Here is a 22,016-nt window from a genome sequence, read left to right as displayed (position 1 = left end):
AGTGTTGCACAAACAAAGTGTCATGTGGTTTGTCATTAGAGATGTAGAAGTGACTCCTCTTCTGAATGGCACCAAGTGCATCATGTAAGTATGAAATGTGAACCAAAATTGTGACCTGATTTGAATACCAATGCATTGACTGAATCTCATTCTGCACCTTGAAGGAGCAGCTCTGTGCAAAATCTACTACAAATACCACTACATTATCAAGAAAGTTATCAAAACATTCCTTGAATGGTTGAGCTTGCCATCTGTGGATGTACTTGTGCTTGATGAAGTTCATTAATTTTCATTGAAGCAAGGAAACGAAACACATTGGATTGACCTGCCGAATCACAAGGTCTTTTTAAGATTTTGTGTTACCTTTCTCATCCAATTCCTACATAGGAACCTCATCAAAAAGCTTCACAATCATCCTATAGATATCATCACTCTGTTCGCCTTGACACAACAATAGCCTATCAATGCTACAATGTTTGCATGTTCCCAAAAGACATTTTCTGTGGTGATAAGCACTTTTAATGGGCTTTGGGAACAATAGAGACTCCCATAGGTCTATTAAGCATGAAAATGTGGCATTCGATGTTGTGCACTACACTAATCCATCATGAGAATTGCAAACAACACACCTGCAAAAGCATGACGTTCTGTGTAGACAATATCTTCCTTGGTGCATCTGATTGAAGGCTTCCTTGAAGCATACAAGTTGAACATGGCATTCACAGTAGCAAGTGTTGTGGTCCTTCAACTTGCAAATGAATTATGGCTTCAGACCCTCAAAGCATCTCAGGGAGATCCCAATGTTATGATGAGCCTCCTGGAACTGCATGTAGAAGTCTCTCTTGAAATAGAAGACACATTATTAAGTACTAGAAACTACTTGCAAGCACATTAACACACATATAGCTAGATCTAAGATGCTTTTAAAAGCACTTGAAGTCATTCATGAGCACTTGGAAGCAGTGAGACGTATTTAAAAGCTTTTGGGAGCACCTAAAAGCACTTTAAAGATTTTTACAGCACTTTAAAGCATTTAGAAGAACTTACAAGCACTCAAAAACCCTCAAAAGCAATGGTAAGCAATGAAAAGCACTTAGAAGCACTAGGAAGCACTTGGAAGAATTGGGAAGCTCTTGGAAGCACTGGGAAGTACTTGGAAACACTGCCCAGGGTATCCACTATGTATAAGTCATGTATATCATGTGCGTCGAAGCCACTTTAAAAAAACCCTATGTAGCTTATTCTAAGAAATTTTGATAGCCCTTCTGTAAACTTCTAGCAAATTAATAAATCCATTATGTTATATAAACACACTAAACAAGGTGAAAAGTCAAGCTTTGCTTCACTTTGGCATGCCTTAGTAAATTCTACCTCTTTTAGAGGAGCATGGAGATGTTGATAGAACTTGAGAAAAATTGAAGCCAATGTTGTCTTAACTCTCAATGATTGATAAAAGAATCCCGCTAGGATGGTGTAAGCTTGGCAATCCCTAGGCTCACATATTTTAATTCTTTTTCTTGGACAACAATACCAGGCTTTATCACCACCAACAATTTACTAAATTTGACATTGCTAGCAATCAACTCACTCAGACTTCACCTTCCTTTATTAATTTACCAATATCAACCATTGGCTTCTTCTTGGCTATAAAAATACCAAAGAACTCCACACATTAGGGAAATTTTGGACTCTCAAATTGGGCCCTGTTAAACGAACACACCGTAAAATTTTTACAAATGAAATCAAAACTTGTTGGACCTTTTGGATTTAAAATGTACTCATCAAGATCTATCCCTTGATATATAGCATGCCAATAGATAGACTTATATTCTAGAAGATTTTATTTTTTGATTTGACAACTCCGTCATGGAATCTCTCCCCACATTTCAGCTTTAGTGGGGAGTCCATAACTTCTACAAATCAACTCCAAATTTGTCAGAGTTTGGGTATTTAGAACCTACTTTCTAAGATATTTCCAATGATATGTTGGTTGATAGGGTTTGACAAAGTGTTTATATACTTCACCGGGTTGCCCACTTTGGACAAGAGAGGCAAAGTCAAACCTCCTAATAGGGCCCCTTTAAGAGTCCAAATTTTGCCTAATGATCACCTCCAATGGCATGTCTTTGTTTCTGGCACTTTCACAAACACAAATATACATGCTATGAAGTAGAAGAATGCAAGAAAAGAAAATGTTGATGCAATGATAAGTGATGAATCTAGTATAGGGAATAGCTCGGTCACCTACACATTTGTTACCCACATAGCTCTCCTTGTTTGACACCAAGTAGCCCTAGCACCAAGTATATTTGAGAGAGAATGAACACAAATCCCAACATCATTTGCCAACTGGGGTTGCTTGTAAGAGAGACCAAGAACCATCAATATGACAAAACATTCATGCAGTACCCAAAAGTTGAGGTAAATTATTCAATTCTCCTTGTATTTCTATCGGTGAAACTTCAGAATTATAAAGAAGATCTTCAATTCTCCTCGTATTTTTGCCAGAGAAATTTCAGAGATATAAAGAGGAGCTTCTATAACTCTGCTAGTCCAACCCTAGCACCACCTAAAATGTGAGAAACTAAGAGCATGTACACATCAGGAGACCAGAAAATGAGTAGAGCACCCGAGCATGTACACATTAGGAGACCATAACATGAGTAGAGCACCCAAGCATGTGCACATTAGACCATAACATGAGTAGAGCACCCAAGTTGTAACTATTAAAGAAATGCAGATAATTTTGAGACGTCCAAGTCAATTCGCTTTTGACCCTACAAAGGTGCTACTTAAAGCAACTCCCACAATTGATGCAGCCACAACAAAACCTTCCGAAATTGGTTGCACATCTAAGTCAAAATTTGACTCAATATATAGTTTAGCACATGCACATGTAAAAATGAAGGGTCACATTTTAAGATAAGCTTAGGTCATGCTTGTCTTTCTTGATTTCCACCTTAGAAAATACCTTTTGAAATCGGTCTGTCACCCTTTTTTATTGATTAGTAGTTATTTATGCCCATAGAGGATTTTGTACAATGTGAAAAACTTTCAAAGAGGGACTTATGTTCTTGCAGACTCCTACAAAATGCAAAACTAACAAAATACGGTGATGTAAATGCTCAGCTATCAGATAGGAAAAATTGTCTCATTTTGCATCTTCAATAAATGTACAAAGTAAGAATGTGTTGTTGACTTGAAAGAAAACAGCTTTGCCACACCTAGCCAGTGCATGTTTTTCACTATGATCCCATTGTACTTATCATAATGTGCAACTCTCACCACAAGCCTGGGAGCTGTGAGGGAAATCATCTTCAACACACTACTTGTTGCCTGCTGGAATCTTTCTTTAGTCTACTCTATGATCAATATCCAAGTGCCCCTTTTGGTCCATAGCACTGCTATCTATCTCATTGGTCCCCAAGATGAAATGAGAGCTCTTCTCAGCACAATTTTATGAACTTTGCAAAAGAATCTAAATGATGCATAGCTTTGCAGAGGTCACAACTCCTCCATGACTACCTTGGCGTGCTTTAAGATGCCTCTCACAAAACATGCACATGTGTTCAATGGAGAGCAAGCCTACTTTCGTTGAGCATGTATTTTTGATTGAACATGAAAGAGCTATAGAAAATCTTGAATAATCCACTACAAAGACTACACACATATAATCTAAGTTATTGCAAACTATCAATGTGAGCATTAATCAGAACTAAGTACAAGTGTGAGATTCAAAAGGTGCAACTCTAGAAATCTAGCTTTCAACCATCACAAAGGTTGAAACTAGACAAACAAGTGCACTTAGACAATCGACAAATCAAATGAGTTAATGGAGAATTCTATTTAGATTGTACTCCAATATTCTCCTCTACAAGCTTTACTAAAATATTAGAGCTATCAATGCTTCAATATTCTACTGTATAGTATCTATAGAAATTACCAGCTATCAACACAACTTTAATCTTTTGTATCCACAATTTCCTACTTCAACTATTGCAACCTGGCAATGGTCCTAAAAAAACTTAGGCAAAAATAGTCGTAACTTCAGAGGGCCACAAGAGTTCAAGCTCTCCAGCCCAAAAATATTTCCAAATACAAGACGTCACAATTCAAACCTATGTAACCAAATAAATTAGACCCTCAGCTTGGTTGGAAAATTTATATTCATGGTTGACATGCAATTGCATGCAAGCCCAGTTGAACATTACAAGCCAACATTCCATGCTCTTGACAAGTTTTTGTTAAGTATGAAGCCTGATTTACCCCTTGTAATTTTTTGTGTTAAAAATTCAGGCCCCCATTATGAGGAGAAGCCATTGTGCGTGATGAAAAATCACTCATCAAAAACCAAAAATTGCTTCACCAAAATATTCCTTTCTGCCAAAATATTATGGCCAGACCACGGCTGAAAAGTGGTCGAAAAATGGCCAGTGGCCGGTGGTCAAAAGTCAATGGCCGGTGCCAATTTCAATGGCGGACTTGTCTTCTCAAGGACTATCACACATGGGCAAATTGGAGGATCCATTTGGACTTGTCTACACAAGGGCGGCTACACACAACTGCCTCTCATGAGAGAGGGCAACCCTTTTGGCCTATAAAAGGAGGCCATTTCTACACACATTTTAGAGTGTGAAGTGATACAACAAGGTGGGTGTGAGGTGGTGAGAGTGAAGTAAGGCAGGAGCTTTATTAAGGGTATAATCCCTTTGTAACCTACTTTTTGTTTGAAGTACTAAAGTCATCGAGTGGCTGCTTTCCCGTGGATGTAGCCCACATTGGGTGAACCATGTATATCGTGTGTGCTCTCTCATTCTCTCTCTCTCTCTCTCTCTCTCTCTCTCTCTCTCTCTACTCTATAATCTCTCGTGTGTGAAATATGTCTCTCTCTATTAAGTAAGCTACTCAAATATCTATTTAGCTACATCCTATTTCCTAACAACTGGTATCAAAGCAAGGTTTGCTCGTAGCTAAAGTATCTCAAGGAAAGGATTCCTTGAATTGAGTGGGAGTAATGGCGATGGAAGGGAAGCTCAAATCAAGAAGTTCAACGGCATAAACTACCAACATTGGAAGATGCAGATTGAAGACTGTCTCTACCGGAAGGACCTTCATTTGCCACTAGGCGGTCTTGCAAAGAAGCCCGCAATGATGGCAGATGAAGCATGGATTGTCCTTGACCAAAAGGCACTAGGAACAATCCGGTTAAGCTTGGTGTCAATGGTGGCCTTCAATGTTTTGGAGATGAAGACCACAGAGGACTTGATGAAGTCACTTGTTGATGGCCTCTACAAGAAACCATCGACATCCAATAAGGTATTTCTCATGAAGCGCTTGTTCAATCTAAAGATGGCAAAAAATGGTTCAGGTGCAGAACACCTAAATGACTTTAACACCAACATAAATCAACTTTGATCAGTAAAAATAAATTTTGATGATGAAGTGCAAGCTCTCCTTATAATATCGTCTCTACCGGATAGTTGGGACAGCCTTGTGATGGCTGTGAGTAATTCTATCTCTGGCATATATACTCTCAAGTTTGATGATGTTGTGGTGTTCTCCTAAGCAATAAAATGCAAAGGAGAAGCATTGGAGAATCATCAAGTGCTGCACTGTTAGTGGAAACAAGAGGAAGGCCTAAGGAGACGTTCAAAAACAAAAGGGGTCGTGATCGCTCAAGGTGGAGCAAGTCACGCACAAAGTCAGTCTTGAATGTTGAAACTGCGAAAAGAAGGGCGACGTCAAGAAGGATTGCTGGTCCAAGAAGGAGAAGGAGTCAGCATCTCAAGACAACAAGCCAACATTGGAGGCCAATGTGGCAGGTAAAGTAGAGCAAGATGCTCTAATTCTCTCATTAGACAATGTGTGTAATTTTTGGATAGTAGATTCCGGGGCTTCATTCCATGTGACCACACAAGCAACATTTCCAAGATTACACTAAAGATAATTTTGGGTATGTATACTTAGGAGATGATGAAGCTTGTCAAATTGTCAACAAAGGTACACTTTGTGTCAAAACTGCTAACAAAAATGAATGGAAGCCTAAAGATGTTAGGCATGTTCCTTCTCTTTGCAAGAATTTAATCTTTACATGACAATTAGACGATGAAGGTCACAACATTGCATTTGGAAACAAATGGTGGAAGATTTCAAAGGGATCTTTGGTGGTTGCCAAAGGAGAAAAGGTTGATACACTTTACTTGTGTACTATTAGCTCACAATCTTTAGCTTGTGCAACAACTACAAAAGTCAACAATGCGGTGTGGCACTACCGGCTTGGGCATATGAGTGCCAAAGGAATGCAAATCCTTTAAACAAAGAAGCTTCTACCAGGTTTGAAACAAGTGGACTTAGAGTTCTATGAAGATTGTGTTTATGGTAAACAAAAGAGGGTAAAATTTCAAAAATCAATAAATGAAAGAAAAAATAAAAAACTTGAGTTGGTTCGTTCTGATGTTTGGGTCCTGCAAGTACACCATCACTTGGTGGCTGATTGTACTATGTAACATTCATAGATGATGCGACTAGGAAAACATGGGTTTATGTAATAAAGAATAAATCCGATGTGTTTTCCATATTTCAAAGGTGGAAAGCCTTTTTGGAGAATGAAACATGTACTAAGGTTAAATGCCTCAGATCCGACAATGGAGGCGAATATTGCTGCCAAGATTTTGATGAAAGCTCTTGTGCTAGCAATGGCATTCAAAGGCAAAAGACAACCCCAAGGACACCTCAACAAAATGGGATTTTGGAAAGGATAAACATGACAATCATGGAGCGAGCACGAAGCATGCGGCTACATGAAGGCCTATCGCTTGAGCTTTGGGCAGAAGCAGTAAGTACGTCTATGTACTTAATCAATCAGTCACCCTCAACGGCATTGGATGGGAGAGTTCTAGAGGAGGCATGGACAGGTAGACCGATGAACTATTCATTCCTCAAAGTGTTTGGTGCAAGGCTTTCATGCACATAGATAAAAGCGTAAGGTCAAAGCTAGATACAAAGTCCAAAAAGTGTTTCTTCATCGGCTATGGAGAGGTGACTTCGGGTATCGCCTATGGAATCCTGAAGATGGTAAAATCTTTAGGAGTAGGGATGTAACTTTAACGAACACAATATGTACAAAAATGACTTGGAAAGAAAACAAACAAAACAAATAGGTGATGAGTATATGGAGCTTGAGAACGTTGAAGACTCAAGGAGTGCAAACGGTGACAACGTACAACAACATCAACCAAATGAGGAGCCTCAACCTATTTTTCAAAGATCTACAAGAGCAAGTAAACCTCCAGAAAGGTTTATTCCTTCCTTCAACCATCTCTTGATCTCAGATTCTGGAGAGCCGGAATCATACAAGGAAGCTATGCAACACAAATCCAAACAAGAATGTATAAAGAGCATGCAAGTGGAAATGGACTCATTACATCGCAACCAAACATGGGAGTTGGTTGATTTGCTTAAAGTTAAGTGCACACTTCAGAACAAATGGGTGTACAAGATGAAGAAAGAAGAAGGTGGGAAGAAAAGTACAAGTCTAGGCTTGTGGTAAAAGGGTTTTCTCAAAAGAAAGGTATTGACTTCAATGAAATATTTTCTCTTGTTGTAAGAATGAACTCAATTAAGCTTGTCTTAAGCCTTGTGGATGCTCATGATTCAAATCTTGAGCAAATAGATGTAAATACGGCATTCCATCACGGTGACTTGAAGGAGGAAATTTAGATGCTTCAACCAAAGGGGTATGAAGTAAAAGGTGACGAGAAAATGTTTTGTAGATTAACGAAAAGCTTGTATGGTTTAAAGCAAGTATTAAGACAGTGGTACTTGAAGTTCAATGATGGATGTTGGATCATGGATACACAAAGAATTTGGGAGATGGGAAGTTCATCATCCTAATGTTGTATGTTGATGACATACTAATTGCAAAAACGCTAACATGCAGGACATCAAAGACCTAAAAGAGGAGCTGTCTAAATCTTTTTCAATGAAAGATTTAGGTGCTGCAAACATGATACTTGGTATGAAGATATCAAGGGACAGGACAAAGAAGACAATAAAGCTATGTCAAGAGGATTACATCAAGAAGGTACTAGAAAGGTTTTCAATGCAAACTACAAAAACGATTTCTACACCTTTGGCTAGTCACTTTAAACTAACCAACGATATGTGTCCAAAGACACAAGAGGAGATAGCATATATGTCTAAAGTCCTATATGCTGCAGTGGTAGGTTCTCTTATGTATGCTATGGTCTGCACAAGGCCAGACATTGAACATGCAGTGGGAGTTGTAATTAGGTTCATGGACAACCCAGGTAAAGAGAACTGGCAAGCTGTGAAGTGGATCCTTAGGTATCTGAAAGAGACAACAACATATGATTTGTATTTTAGAGGAACTGATAATTTTCTTCAAGGGTATGTTGATGCAAATATGGCAGGTGACAAAGATACTCAAAGGAGCACTACTAGCTATGTCTTCACGGTTGGAGGCACAACAATAAGCTGGGCTTCAAAGATGCAGAAAGTGGTCTCACTTTTTACCATAGAAGTAGAGTATGTAGCAATGACAGAGGCAAGCAAAGAAATTATGTGGCTTCACAGATTCTTAGAAGAGTTTGTATTCAAACAAGACAATTGTGTCTTGTACTCTGATAGTCAAAGCGCTATCCATCTTTCAAAGAACTCTTCCTTTCATTCAAGGACAAAGCACATTGAGGTGAGATATCACTTCATACGCACACTTTTGGAAGAGGGACAGCTAAAGCTAGGAAAGGTGCATACAAGTGAAAATCCTACAGACATGTTTACAAAGGTGGTCAACAAGGAGAAGTTGATCTTTTGCTCATCTTCAATCAGCATTCAAGGATAAGAAGGCACGATGGAAAGTAGTCACAGGTTTGGTTTGGAGATCAGTCTCCAAGTGGGCGATTGTTAAGTATGGAGCCTGGTTTACCCCTTGTAATTTTTTGTATTAAAAACGCATACTTGTAAGGCTCCCATTATGAGGAGAAGCCATCATGTGTGAAGAAAAGTGGTTGAAAAACGGCCGATCGTTTGGCCGGTTGGCCAGTGGCCGGTGGCCAATTTCAATGGCGGAATTGTCTTCTCAAGGACAGCCACACATGGACAGATTGGAGGGTCCATTTGGACTTGTCTACACAAGGGTGGCTACACACGGCTGCCTCTCATGATGAGAGAGGACAACCCTTTTGGCCTATAAAAAGAGACCATTTCTACACACATTTTAGAGTGTAAAGTTGATGCAACAAGGTGGGTGTGACGTGGTGAGAGTGAAGCAAGGCGAGAGCTCTATTAATGGTATAATCCCTTTGTATCCTACTTCTTGTTTGAAGTACTAAAGCCATTGAGTGGCTGATTTCCCGTGGATGTAGCCCACATTGGGTGAACCACGTATATTGTGTGTCTCTCTCTCTCTCTCTCTCTCTCTCTCTCTCTCTCTCTCTCTCTCTCTCTCTCTCTTCTACTGTATAATTTCTCGTGTGTGAAAATATGTCTCTCTCCATTAAGTAAGCTACTCAAATATCTATTTAGCTACATCCTATTTCCTAACAGTTTTTTCTTTCTCTGAAAGAAACACAATAATTGTAGGCACTATACACCTAGAATGATATCAAATGAGATAATCAAATTTTATATTTCAACATGCCATGATAACCACTTACATGTACAACTGTGTGCGAAAAAGGGAACACTCAACAAATTTTTGGCAATTTAGAGAAGCTCATATCAATTCGGTAAATTTTGCCACACATTGATCTGTTGTATGCTTGAAAACACATGTTGTAGGCTATAGCCATGCACTTGTAGACAAGAGCTTGCTAGTCTAGTAAAATGAAACCTATAAGGAAAATAGGTGTCACTTATGTCGTCAGAAGTATACTCCTTATTCAATTATCAACACCTTGCAAATAAAGGTCACAAGACCTATTGTACCATGTTTAACACCCAAAAGAGTCTCACAAACTTCACTAGTCCACACTTGATTTATGAAGACAGTGAGCAAACGACTAGTCAATGAGGTACCTTTGTAGTATGAAAGAGATGAGAAACAATTGAGCATCATTCCAGTCATTCTATGCATAAAGTTGAGAAGATATAGACACTCACATAGAGAAAGAGAGCTACCCCTATGTCTGCATCGCATCCTCAATGTGTTGTTTGCAGCCCATTATGTGCACATTCATTTGCAGTGCCAAGACCCATCGTCATGACGCAACATATTTGTAAGTGATAAGCACATCAAGGCCACTCATGTTTATTGTTATTTGAGTGCTGTTAGTATTAACTTGAAGTGTGTTACCCTCCAATTTTTGAGGCGGCCACTGTGGGCCATGTGAGGGTAGCCGCATCATAGTCAAATATGAGCACATATGCACAGTTAGGTCCCAAGAATCCATCTCACAAAACGCTCCTAGTATACAAAACCCTAAGCAATGAGTATGGCTCCACACTAGATTTGGATGGCCATTATTCTCATTTGAACATTTGGTCATAATCATGATAGATAACTATTTAGCCACTACTCATGCATCCCTTAGGCCTCATTCAAACTATGCATGAGACAAAATCAAATAAAAAGGGCTATAGAGCCTTTCAGTTGCAACCTACTCAACACAAAAGTTGACATCATTATAAGATCATACGTCTCTCCATCAATGAGTCCATGCTCAAACTACTTTGGTAGGCTTCTTGCTTTACAACAACATGGAAGGCTTGTGCGTCAGAGGGGGTAGTGATGCCCACATAAACAGTGGGTCCAAAAGCATGCTCTTTTCCATGGAAACAACTCACCCATGCCTCAGTTGGTTGAGCGGGCAGACTGAACCGTGGGCAAAATTTTGCAAATGCAATTGTGGATTCAAAGGCTATTTCAGATGCAAAACTTTGGCATGCACGTTTTGGTCATCTGAATTTTTTCAGTTTGCTGCGTTTGCAGAAATCTCATATGGTTGCTTCTTTGCCACCTCTTGAAGCACCTGTCAAACATGTTTGTGAAGGCTGTATTTTGGGTAAGATGCAATGTTCTAAGTTTCCAAAGGATGGTTCAGTTAGGGCCACATGCAGGTCACAGCTTGTGCATAGTGATGTTTGTGGACCCATGCAAACTCCGTCCTTGGCCAATTACCTTTACTTCGTGACTTTCATTGATGATTACTCCACACATACATGGGTATTTCCACTTAAAGCTAAATTCGAAGTTTTTATGTGCTTCAAACAATTTTTGGCTATGGTTGAAAATGTCTCGAAATGTACTATGGACACCCTCCATTCCGATCGAGGGGGAGAGTATATGTCTCATGATTTTAATACATTTCTCGCTAGTCGTGGGATAAAACACAAATGTACAATGTCTTATACGCCTCAGAAAAATGGTATTGCTGAGAGGAAAAATAGGTCACTTATGAAAATGACACAATGTATGGTAAAAAATCAAGCTTTACCGCATTCATTTTGGCTTGAGGCCATCATGTGTGCCACTTACGTACTAAACTGGTGTCCTACAAAAGCTTTGCAGTCTATTACTCCATATGAAGCATGGCATGATAGAAAGCCTTCTATTGAGCACATGTTGTTTTTGGTTGTTTGACATATGCTTTGTTGCCACAAACACATCGATGAAAATTGGATGATAAGGCTTTCAAATGTATTTTTGTTGGTTATAGTGTTGAAAGGTTGTATCATCCACAAACAAAGCGTATTCTGGTTTCACGGGATGTTGTGTTTGTGGAAGATTCTATTCAGTCCTTGTTGTCATGTACTAGAGACAGTAATGTAAGCTCACAGGACATTTATGACACTTTGCCTCTTTTTAGTGGTGGAAGTTCGAGTGTAAATTCTAATGAGGAAAATGTACATCCTATGGGGGTTTCTAAAAATGTTATAGATCAGACTATTACTGATGTAGATATCTGTACATGAGGAAAGGGATGAAAATGAACATGCTAGATGTATGCCAAAATGGTTGGTGCATACATTGTGTGATAATAAATTGGATGCACCTTTGTCTAGTTGCACTTGTTCAGGCTCTCGCCATGCTCTTATGAAACAGATTGTTATGCTTTGGTTGTGTCTAGCTTACATGATGTTGAGGAACCTCTGTCTTTTGATGAAGCACAGAATTCAAAAAATTGGATGGCTACCATGCAATCAGAATATGATGCACTTATAGAAAATGAGACACGGACTTTATGTGATTTGCCTCCTGGCAAAAAGGCCATTGGTATGAAGTGGGTTTACAAGTTGAAACGCAAGCCGGATGGTGAGATTGATCACTATAAGGCTCGACTTGTTGCAAAGGGTTATGCACAACAAAAAGGCATAGATTATGAAGAGACTTTTGCTCCCACTTGCTGTATGACTACTGTGCATTTTCTATGTGCATTGGCACCTCATTTTGGTTCAGAAGTACATCAGTCGGACATTGTTACTGCTTTCTTGAATGGTGACATATTTGAGGAAGTTTATGTAACACAGCCTCGCGGTTTTGTTAAGAAAAGACAAGAGGATAAGGTGTGCAAATGTAACAAAGCTTTGTATGGGTTGAAGTAATCTCCTCGTGCTTGGTATGAGAAGGCTGACACTCATTTGGTCAAACAAGGCTTTTCATAATAGTCCAACAAAAAGCACATTGTATGTAAAGCGTAACGGTGATGTACTTCTCATTGTGGTTCTTTACGTGGATGATTTGATGATCACTGGACCAAATGAGAGACATATTGCTGAATTTAAGGCTGATTTGAATGCTACTTTCAAGATGAAAGATTTGGGGCCATTGCATCATTACTTGGGTTTACAATTTAAGTAGTGTGATGGTGGTATTGCCTTGTGTCAGAAAAGTTACATAGAGACATTGTTATGTAAGTTTGGACTTATGGATCGCAAACCTATTGCCACTCCCATGGAAACAGGTTTGAAATTGAGTCTTCATGATGCTCATGATCCTGCAGATGTCAATCTTTACCAAATTGGATGCCTCATTTATGTATGCAAAACAAGGCCGGATATTCAGTCTGTAACTTCACAGGTCAGCAGATTTATGCATAGCCCAGGGTCTAAGCATTGGCAAGTTGTCAAGAGGATTCTCCACTACTTGAGTGGCACTTTACATCTTGTCTTGTTTTATCCCAAGAGGGGATCGTTTCCGCCAGACTTACATGCTTTTTCGGACTCAAATTGGGCTGGTTGTTTTGACACACGAGTGTCCACAAGTGGTTTTTGTTTCATGCTTGGCAGTTCATGTATATCATGGTTGAGCAAAAAGAAACCTATTGTGGCCACTTCTAGTTGTGAGGCTGAGTACAAGGCATTCTTCATAGCTACGGTCGAGTGTGTATGGCTTAGACGCCTTATGGCTTATTTGGGTGTTGGGCAGGACACTGCCAACACTATCTACACTGACAATCAGCATTGGCAATTGCGAGGAACCCAGTTTTTCATGCTCGCACAAAGCACATTGAGGTGCATTACCACTATGTCAGGAGAGGCTCTCAGCAGAGGAGATCATCTTGGCTTATGTGCCAACACAGGACAACCTTGCAGATCTTTTCACAAAGACATTGTCTCGTGAGAAGTTCGAAGCTTTCCGCAAAGCTTTGGGCTTACTCCCCTTTGTGGATTGATCATGTCCTGAGGGCGTGGCACTTCCTTTTACTCATGTGCCACCTCTCATTCATTACATCACTCTAGGGGGGATTTGTTATCATATACATGTGGTAGTGATGTGTGTGAACACACTTAGGACCGCCAAGGCATTTTTTCCCTCACTGGAGGTTTTTTCCCCACGTGCATTGTATATACGCCCATCATTCTAGGGCTATCTACCTTTCCATTGCACACTAAGTAATGCACTCTCTATTGTGTGCCTTGAGCTTCCTTTGTCTTGTCCAAGCTGTGTGTGTTTTCCTGCAACCCTAGTTCCAACCTTTTAGTACTGAATAGATTGCCCTACACTCGGGCTCAAACAATCACATTTGAATCAAGTAATAAGAGCACACATATTGAGGCTAGATATAGAGAGAGCCTTAATCAAACCTCCTTTTCCTCATGGCATCAAGCATAGCTAGCTATGACATGGATTCCACATAGGTATCGGCAATATTTGTGCCTCATCAGACCAACTGAGAATAGGGATATGTACTTGGGAGGATTTAGAGGCAAATGATTGTCAATGTGGGCTCTACGAGAGATATCCAAAAATGAAGGAGTATTTCTTCTATATATGTATGGTACACTATGACATTCAAGAGAGATACCAATGCTAATTTTGGGAGGACTTTGGACCACTATAGCAAGTCATTCAGTTTAAGGACTAAGGATGTTTGGGGTTCTTCCTCTTGAAACTCAATTATGGCATAGCCATTCTACAACAAGGGAGAACTCACCCACCATGCATGTACAGGCATTGGCACACTTAGCAATTTTTTATCACCACACTTCAAAGTATTAGTATGTCTATTATCACTACCCGAGCTTCATCGACATGAGCAAGGACACGGCATCAAAAGGCTTTATCTTCTCAAGATGTCATACAATAGCACTCCATCAGGCAAGACTTCCACAAACAGTTGAGGGGAGACCTAGACACCTACATCAAATATAAATAAGAGCTAGTGTCGAGCTCTATAGAAGGAAGATGCCAACCCATCTCGATGATGCAAATATACACCTTTCCATGAAAGAGATAGCCTAAGAGAGAGATTCTCAATGATAATATGTATATTTACTTGGTTAATGTAGCAACATATTTTCGAACGCTAAATGGAAAAAATTCCACCTTGCAAATTGAAAATCTCAATGAACTGCAAAAGTCGGAAGCTACTCTGCAACCAAATCATGTCAACTAGAGAGCTCTTGGCCTATCGTGCATGTAGCGAAACTTGCCTTCATATTCTGCGAGCTCTATCGTGCATGTAATGTTGGGGTTAGGGCTGATCAACAAGACTAGCATTCATAATGACATAGTAGATAATTACACTAATAATTAGAGACAAAGAGAGAGAGTATGTAGACATAAAATGACAACTTGATTAGAAAATGAACTAACTTATCGGTGTCTACAAATGAGCTACTTAAGTAGTAGCAGAACATGGCTAAGTGCACCTCTCAAGGGTCACAATGCCCCTTTCTCAAGGGTCAAGGGGCAACTCTCCAAAGGTCAAGAGTGGCTCTATAGAGTGTGGAAAATCCATGTTGACTGAGATGGTCATTTGGACTCTTGTGCAACTCACCTTCCATGTGTGCTAGGCCATGTTCCCTCACATGCTCACGAGGTGACTAGACTACTAAGTTGAACCCACGCCCTCAAAGCCAAGTATAGCCTACCCAATTTGGGCTAACCAACAAGGCCAACAAGCTTTGCTTGATGGGAAATTCAAAACAAAAAACATATGTCGGGCTTAGCAGAGGATGCACACACACACACCCAATTATGCTAAAAATATGGGATGCAGGTTAAGGGAGCTTCGGGGCTCGAATTGCAGAGGTTGAAGGCTTATCAGAGATCTCTTGGCGAAGACTTCTTCCACACACGAATAATACAAGCAAAATATTTATGGCATGAAAATAATTGAAGATGCAAAATGTACAAAGATGAACACTAAGTGCAACCTAAATACGAATGCGATAGCCTACTTAATGATGCTCAATTAGAGAGCTTATTAGAGTAGAAATCAAAGATAGAAGCATAATAAGGTAACATACACTAATCATGCCAATTCCGTTAAAAACCATAGTTGCTCTATGGAATGGCCATGAATGCACCCAAACTTGACGGATTAGAAAATAATCAGAGTATTGATTAGATGTGCTATTAGGGATAAACGATTAAAGAATGCTAATCCACCATAAGCTCCGATACCAATTGTTGGAATTAGGACGGATCAACAAGACTAGCATTCATAATGACATAGTAGATAATTACGCTAATGATTAGAGAGAGAGAGAGAGAGAGAGAGAGAGAGAGAGAGACTCAAAATGACAACTTGATTAGAAAATGAACTAACTTATTACCGTGTACAAATGAGCTACTTACATAGTAGTAGAACATGGTTGGGTGCACCTCTCAAGGGCCACAATGCACCTTTCCCAAAGGTCAAGGGGCAACTCCCCAAAGGTCAAGAGTGGCTTCATAGAATATGGAAAAGCCATGTTGACTCGGATCACTTGCCATGTGTGTTAAGCCATGTGGTGCCCTCACATGCTCACAAGGTAACTAGAATGTTGATTGTACAAGAGGTCATGCCCACACAAGTTGAGAGGTTTAGGCATAATCCCAACATGTACTACAGCTTGCCTTTCACAGTGGTCACTCCCCCAAGTTACGTAGGCTACTACTCCATCTATCCTGCAAAACTACCATACAACTCACCACTAGCCGATGCAACTCAAGCCGTGCAAATTCTGTAAATCTCTCTCTCTCTCTCTCTCTCTCTCTCATAAGAGGTCTTAAGCTCAAGACTTATTGGATAGATCTTTTGAGTTTTCTTGAAATGGCTCCGACTTTAAAAACTTATCGTCCATCTCTCTTACTTGGAAGGTTCTTTCCGTAGGAGGAGATTGATGCCAAGACACAACAGGCCATGAGAGATAACATGATCATGCTTATATCACAACCCTCTAAGATATGCTACCAACAGGCTTATTTGTATACATGTTTAGCCTTTTTCACTTTGGTCTTTGTGTTAGCCATGTGGATCATTTAATGACATAATTTTTTGGTCTCGTTTTTCAAGCCTTTTGGGAACATAAGACAATTTCCTGAGCAATTTCCTTTCCTTTCACTGTAGATTGAGACTTCCGGCACCTTCGAAGCAATGGATATACGACGAGAAAATTTGTAGATCTTGGTGTCCCTATTAGACAACGACAATGACACTAGGGCCAGTCGAGCTTGGCCTTGGGCCTTCACGCCTCTAACCTAGCGTGCTTCAGCTTCTCAGCCAACTCGACCAGCCCCGACATTGTCGTCGTCATCTAAGAGTCCCACGTCACATCCATGATGTACATACTATGGACGCATTGAAGCCATTATTTAGAGATTCTGTGCAACTCCTTCAAGGTTTCACATAGAAAACTGGAAATTGAAACCATGATTACCGGCCAATGAGAGTACTTATAGAGACGACTCCTCCAAAAAAAAAAAACACACACGCTTCGAGAGAAATGTGATGGTCTCAAAAAATTTAGGCATCTTTCTCTCTCTTGGGATTGTTCCTACGCTGTTAAAATCTGTGTGCGCGCGCGCGTGTGAAGGTGAAACTTCAGATAAGCTCAAGCCAGTCTGTTTCAGAATAGAAAGCAAGCACTCAAAACACTGCTCAAGATGCTCCGATTTTTTGGGCGGTTTTCTGCCATACTTTTAAGTTCCAAATGATCTGTTGTACAAAGCACCAAGAGAAGATGAGATGGCATCACAGGCTGGTGACCTTCTTCCTTGCAAGCTCAGCTTGGTACTTCTCAGGCACACCCTCTTTTTGAAGCTCCTTCAATTTCCTTTGTTTAATGGACTCCAAGATCTCCAACTCAGCCTTGGCACGCAACCGGATCTTTTCGCCGTACTCAAGCTCCACCTTGCGCTCCCTCGCCCTCTCCTCTTTGTGTTTCTGTATCTGCCCCAATATCTCGTCCCTGTTTTGGTAGTTGCGTATACGAACCTTATCTTCCTCCTCCTTAATGAGCCTCACAGCCTCCTGCTGCTCCCTAATGACTCTATAAAATTCAGCCTGCTCATGCCTTGCTTGGTCTGCCAGTCTCTTCATCTTGAGTAGCTTCTGGTCCTCCCTCGCCTTCGCTATCTCCGCATTCATCTTCTTTAGCCTTTCAGCCTCTGCTTTCTCTTTCATCCTCCACTCCCTCTCGAGCGCCTCTTGCACCCGTTGGGCCCGTAGCTCATCAAGTTGGGCTTGCTTGTCCTGCGCTTTCTCTTGCATCACCCGTAGCCGCGCCGTCTCCATCTCTTTGAACTTCCTCTGCCTGTTCAACTCCTCTTGGTATTGTTGCTCTTTGAGGTCCTTCATGTACACATACAAGTTGATTTTCTCTGTTTCCTCCTCCTCAAGCTCGACAAGGTGCTTTTTGTGCTCAATTGTATCTTCATTAAACTTCATAATCTCTGCATATAGTTGCTGTCCAGCCTCGTACTTCTTCTGGGCAGCTCGTAAATCCTCCAATCTTTGTCTCTCAATCTCTTGTAGCATCCGCTTTCCCTCCAGCTCCTTCATCTCTTCAGCTATGCGCCTCTGATCTTCTGCCTCCTACAATGAAAGAAAATAAAAAACCATCTTTAGAATGCATCCGAGAAGCATTCGTATGCTCTACTTTTTAAGTTTATAAGAGATTCCTACTGCAATTTGCTCTCTGAGTGTTTGGGCTCCCTCCAATCTAGCTTTATGTCGAGCAGCTTCACGCGTCTGCTCCAGTTCTTCTTCTTTCTGTGCTCTCATCATCATTATTCCATGCATTTTCTCATTATATTGCTTCTCCTCTTCCAGCTTGTCAGTCTAAAACATGTAAATCAACCGATACCCTTGCTTACCAACGAGAAAAGTTTGCTACAGCAGAGCTCTAGTAAGTATATGAAAGAGAAGCAAATATGTATGCAGCACATGCACGATTCACAATTATTATGGATGTATGCACATTAAAACACACAGAAAAACGTTCAAATACATGTTTGCACACACATGCTCTCAGTACATGAACATCCATCCAACCACTGAATCTGATTCTAATAAAGTAAATTTGTTGTAAGCCAGCTTTCTACACACAAGGCGGTTCTTTGGTTTTGAATTTCCCCCCCCCACCGAGCTTAGTGTCACAAAGTATAGTACACACATAATAGACACACACTCACACACACACACACTCGCATGCACATAAAAGACTATGCACATGCATACAAACAATTATGTACATGTAAGCACAAATGTGTGTTTGTGTGCGCACAAGCACGCATGTGTGCGCGTTTTTTATTCAAACAAAGGTGAGGAATCCACTGGCGTAAAGTCATAAAGCTCATCCTAGTGAGGATGCATGGAAAAATGATTTGCTACACAGGTTTTGAAGAGTTGGTCGGCATTGGAAAAATGTGATGCAGAATCCAACTTCATCATGCTTGCCACTATAAGGCGAACTAGGCCAACAGTGAATCGTAAATACCAACATTTGGAACAAGACTTCAAAGCCGTTCTTCTTAAACCTCCACATGGAAGATATGGAGCATAGTACTTCAAACTCCTACCGCCATTTTATGCAAATAAGAGCATCTATCCATACTTGCAAAGCTGGTGGGTCTCAAGTCCACGTTAACGTCATAGCTCTATATTGTTTTCCCTAGAGCCTTATCACATCCTAGTTCACCAACCTCTTACCAGAAGTGGAGCCATGCACACATATTCGACCCATAGTGCTCGACTAGAGCCAAAATCGCTCGTCTTTGCCGCATGTGAAACAAGCATGCGACCACATAGATCCAACCTCTTCATATTTAATCAGACCTTTTTTTTCTTTCTAGATGTTACCCTACCCCATAAAATACCTACACCAACCGGTGGATGTAAAGACATTGGCAACCAAAGTCAAGTAGACCAAACGCTCTGCTAGCCTACACAAGACTGACCTGTAGCACATCACTCTGTACATGGGAGGTTTTAGCATGCATATGACATTTCTCAAAAGAGAAGCACTGTTTTTATTGAGAAAGAACACGTAATGTAAAAGATTTGGTGCAAAGAAGAAAGAAATCACAGCACTAACTCCATATCCTCAACCTTTCAAGAAGCACTCCTGATCAGCCATAAAATTAGAAGGTCTCTTCCAAGGGGGTTTTATCCTTCTAGAGAAGGGCTAGAAAAATTCTATCCTTCAAAAGAATTGTAGGAAATTTGAAAAAATAGTTGCATGCCCTAAAGGGGAGTTTCTTTGTGGTCTTCAAAATGAAAAGTAGAGTCACCCTTCACCTGCTCCTGATTACCATTCCCAGGCCTGGAGGGGTCCAATGAGCTTCAAGCATGAGGTTACCCTCAAGGTTGCCATAAGACAAAACATACAGACCAAAACTTACAGAAACTGAAATTCGGCCTGTTTCAAATACATGCACACGGTACACCAGTGTTCGGGACAAGAGTGTCTCAGCTTATGATTGTGCCCCTTGAAAACTCAGTAATGCAAGTTAGGAGCAAGAGAGAAAGGAGATATTCCGCCTAAATTTTGAGGAAAAACGTGTAAACATTCCAAACGATAGCTCTCTTTTTTATTTTTCTCTTGGGAGTTTGTGTATGCTAAGACTCATTACCAACCTTTTCATGTTTTTGTCCATCCCTGGTTGTAGCTGTCTTTGCATAAAGCACCATGGAATTCATTTTTTTTACTTGGTCAATTTCGTCTTCCCACTTCTTGTGAGCATTCTCGAGGATGCTGCCACCAGAAAATAAAAGATGAAAAGACGACGTCAATTAATAGGAACGATCCACAGGTTTTCAAAGAAACAATGTCATTTTCACAGTGCCAATGCTAAGTAACCATTTTTCACCTAGCCAAAAAGGAAGTGCCCGTTGAGATCAAAGCTACAAAAGCTATTCAGTTTTTGTGCTTCAATTTTTTGGAAAATACCAACTTATGCACTGCAAACATATAATAAATTGGTCTCAGAAGAACCCACCCCTTCAACAAAGCCATTTTATTGTCGATTGGAGTATGAGTTTGTGCACACTACTACGACAAAGTACTTTACAGAATCACATAACAGTGAAAATAACAATTATTGGTTACTTTGAAGAACAACACAAGGGAGCATTAAGCCTACATAGAAACATATGTTATACCCTTAAAATAAATAGCTCATTTTCATCTTGTATCATGTCTCTCATGTCAATAATTAACCAACAAAATCAAAGCATTTCTGCAATTTCAATATCTGCATACTCGTCTTTTGCAACCTAAGAATTTCCTCTCTTTTGATTCTTTTGGAAGAGTTTGCCACCTAAGAATTTCTTCTCTTTTGATTCTTAGGCCACTTGTAGCCTTAAATAGAATATTACATCTTTGAAGAAATAATCATGTCATCGAAGAATGTGTCCTATGCTCTCGAAAAATCCTACCCATCATCCCGTTGAGCATTTCAAGAGCAATCATGAGACCAAAAGGCATCACCAAATACTAATCCAATCCAAAGGATGTCATGAACGCGGGCTTGTATACATTTCCTAGAGCGGTCCTAATCCAATGATAGCCACTTCTAAGATAAATTCTAGTGAAACAACTAGAACCCTATAATCTATCAAGTATATGAAAGATATTCTGGATAAAAATCTTATTAAGAGCCCTATAGTCAATGCACATCCTCCGAGATCTGACTTTTGTCTGCACAAGTAATACTTGAGAACAAAAAGCTGAGGTACTATGCTAGATCAAACCCTTTCTTCACTTGGCTCATAATTTCTTCTTGTTGGGCTTTGCTCAAGCTGTAAGGTGGCCTGTGCGGAATATGAAAGATATTCTGGATAAAAATCTTATTAAGAGCCCTGTAGTCAATGCACATCCTCCAAGATCTGACTTTCGTCTGCACAAGTAATACTGTACATCCCAACCCTATGTGTCCGTGGACAAGCTACACCACAGCAAGGTTCAGTTCAGTCCAGTCAGTTTAGATTAGCAGTGATATGACACTTTTGTGAGTCTATTCGTAGACCGTGCATGCCCAGTCACTTAGCATAGATGCATATCCTCCGGTTGCACACAACATGATCATCAGTATTCCCTTCAGAATCCATCAAATTCAGTTAGGGGAATTTTCCAGTGCATTTAGCCTATTTTCCTATTTTTGGTTACTTTCACTTATTATTTTTTAGTGACTTTCCAACAAAAGTAGGTAGGGCAATTTTGCTAAGTTAATATATAAGCAAACCCAAGTTAGCACTTTCTGGCAGAAGAGGCAGCAGGAGCTTCCCGCTCAACAGGCAACTTCTCAGCAGCACCCCCAGCGTTTTTGGATCCCATCCTCGCCG

At 40.2% G+C, this 22,016-nt stretch overlaps 1 protein-coding gene across 1 annotated transcript in view; it reads right to left on the bottom strand.

Moving 5' to 3' along the window:
* Positions 1 to 17,165: 17,165 nt before the first annotated feature.
* The window catches only part of LOC147441284 (cilia- and flagella-associated protein 45-like), a 53,897-nt gene continuing 49,046 nt past the window's right edge, over positions 17,166 to 22,016 (bottom strand). Inside the window, exons 5-7 of the mRNA XM_086482963.1 lie at positions 20,310 to 20,427; positions 18,357 to 18,512; positions 17,166 to 18,266 (exon numbers count right to left, since the gene is read on the bottom strand). Coding sequence (XP_086339089.1) covers positions 17,424 to 18,266; positions 18,357 to 18,512; positions 20,310 to 20,427 — 1,117 coding nt within the window. The 3' untranslated portion in view covers positions 17,166 to 17,423. The remainder of the gene's footprint in view (positions 18,267 to 18,356; positions 18,513 to 20,309; positions 20,428 to 22,016) is intronic.

This window comes from Adiantum capillus-veneris, chromosome 15 (genome assembly GCF_014529385.1).
Source record: "Adiantum capillus-veneris isolate H3 chromosome 15, ASM1452938v2, whole genome shotgun sequence".
Classification (NCBI taxonomy): Eukaryota; Viridiplantae; Streptophyta; class Polypodiopsida; order Polypodiales; family Pteridaceae; genus Adiantum; species Adiantum capillus-veneris.
The sequence above is the reverse complement of the archived record's forward strand: the minus strand, read 5'-3'. Positions and strand labels throughout refer to the sequence as shown.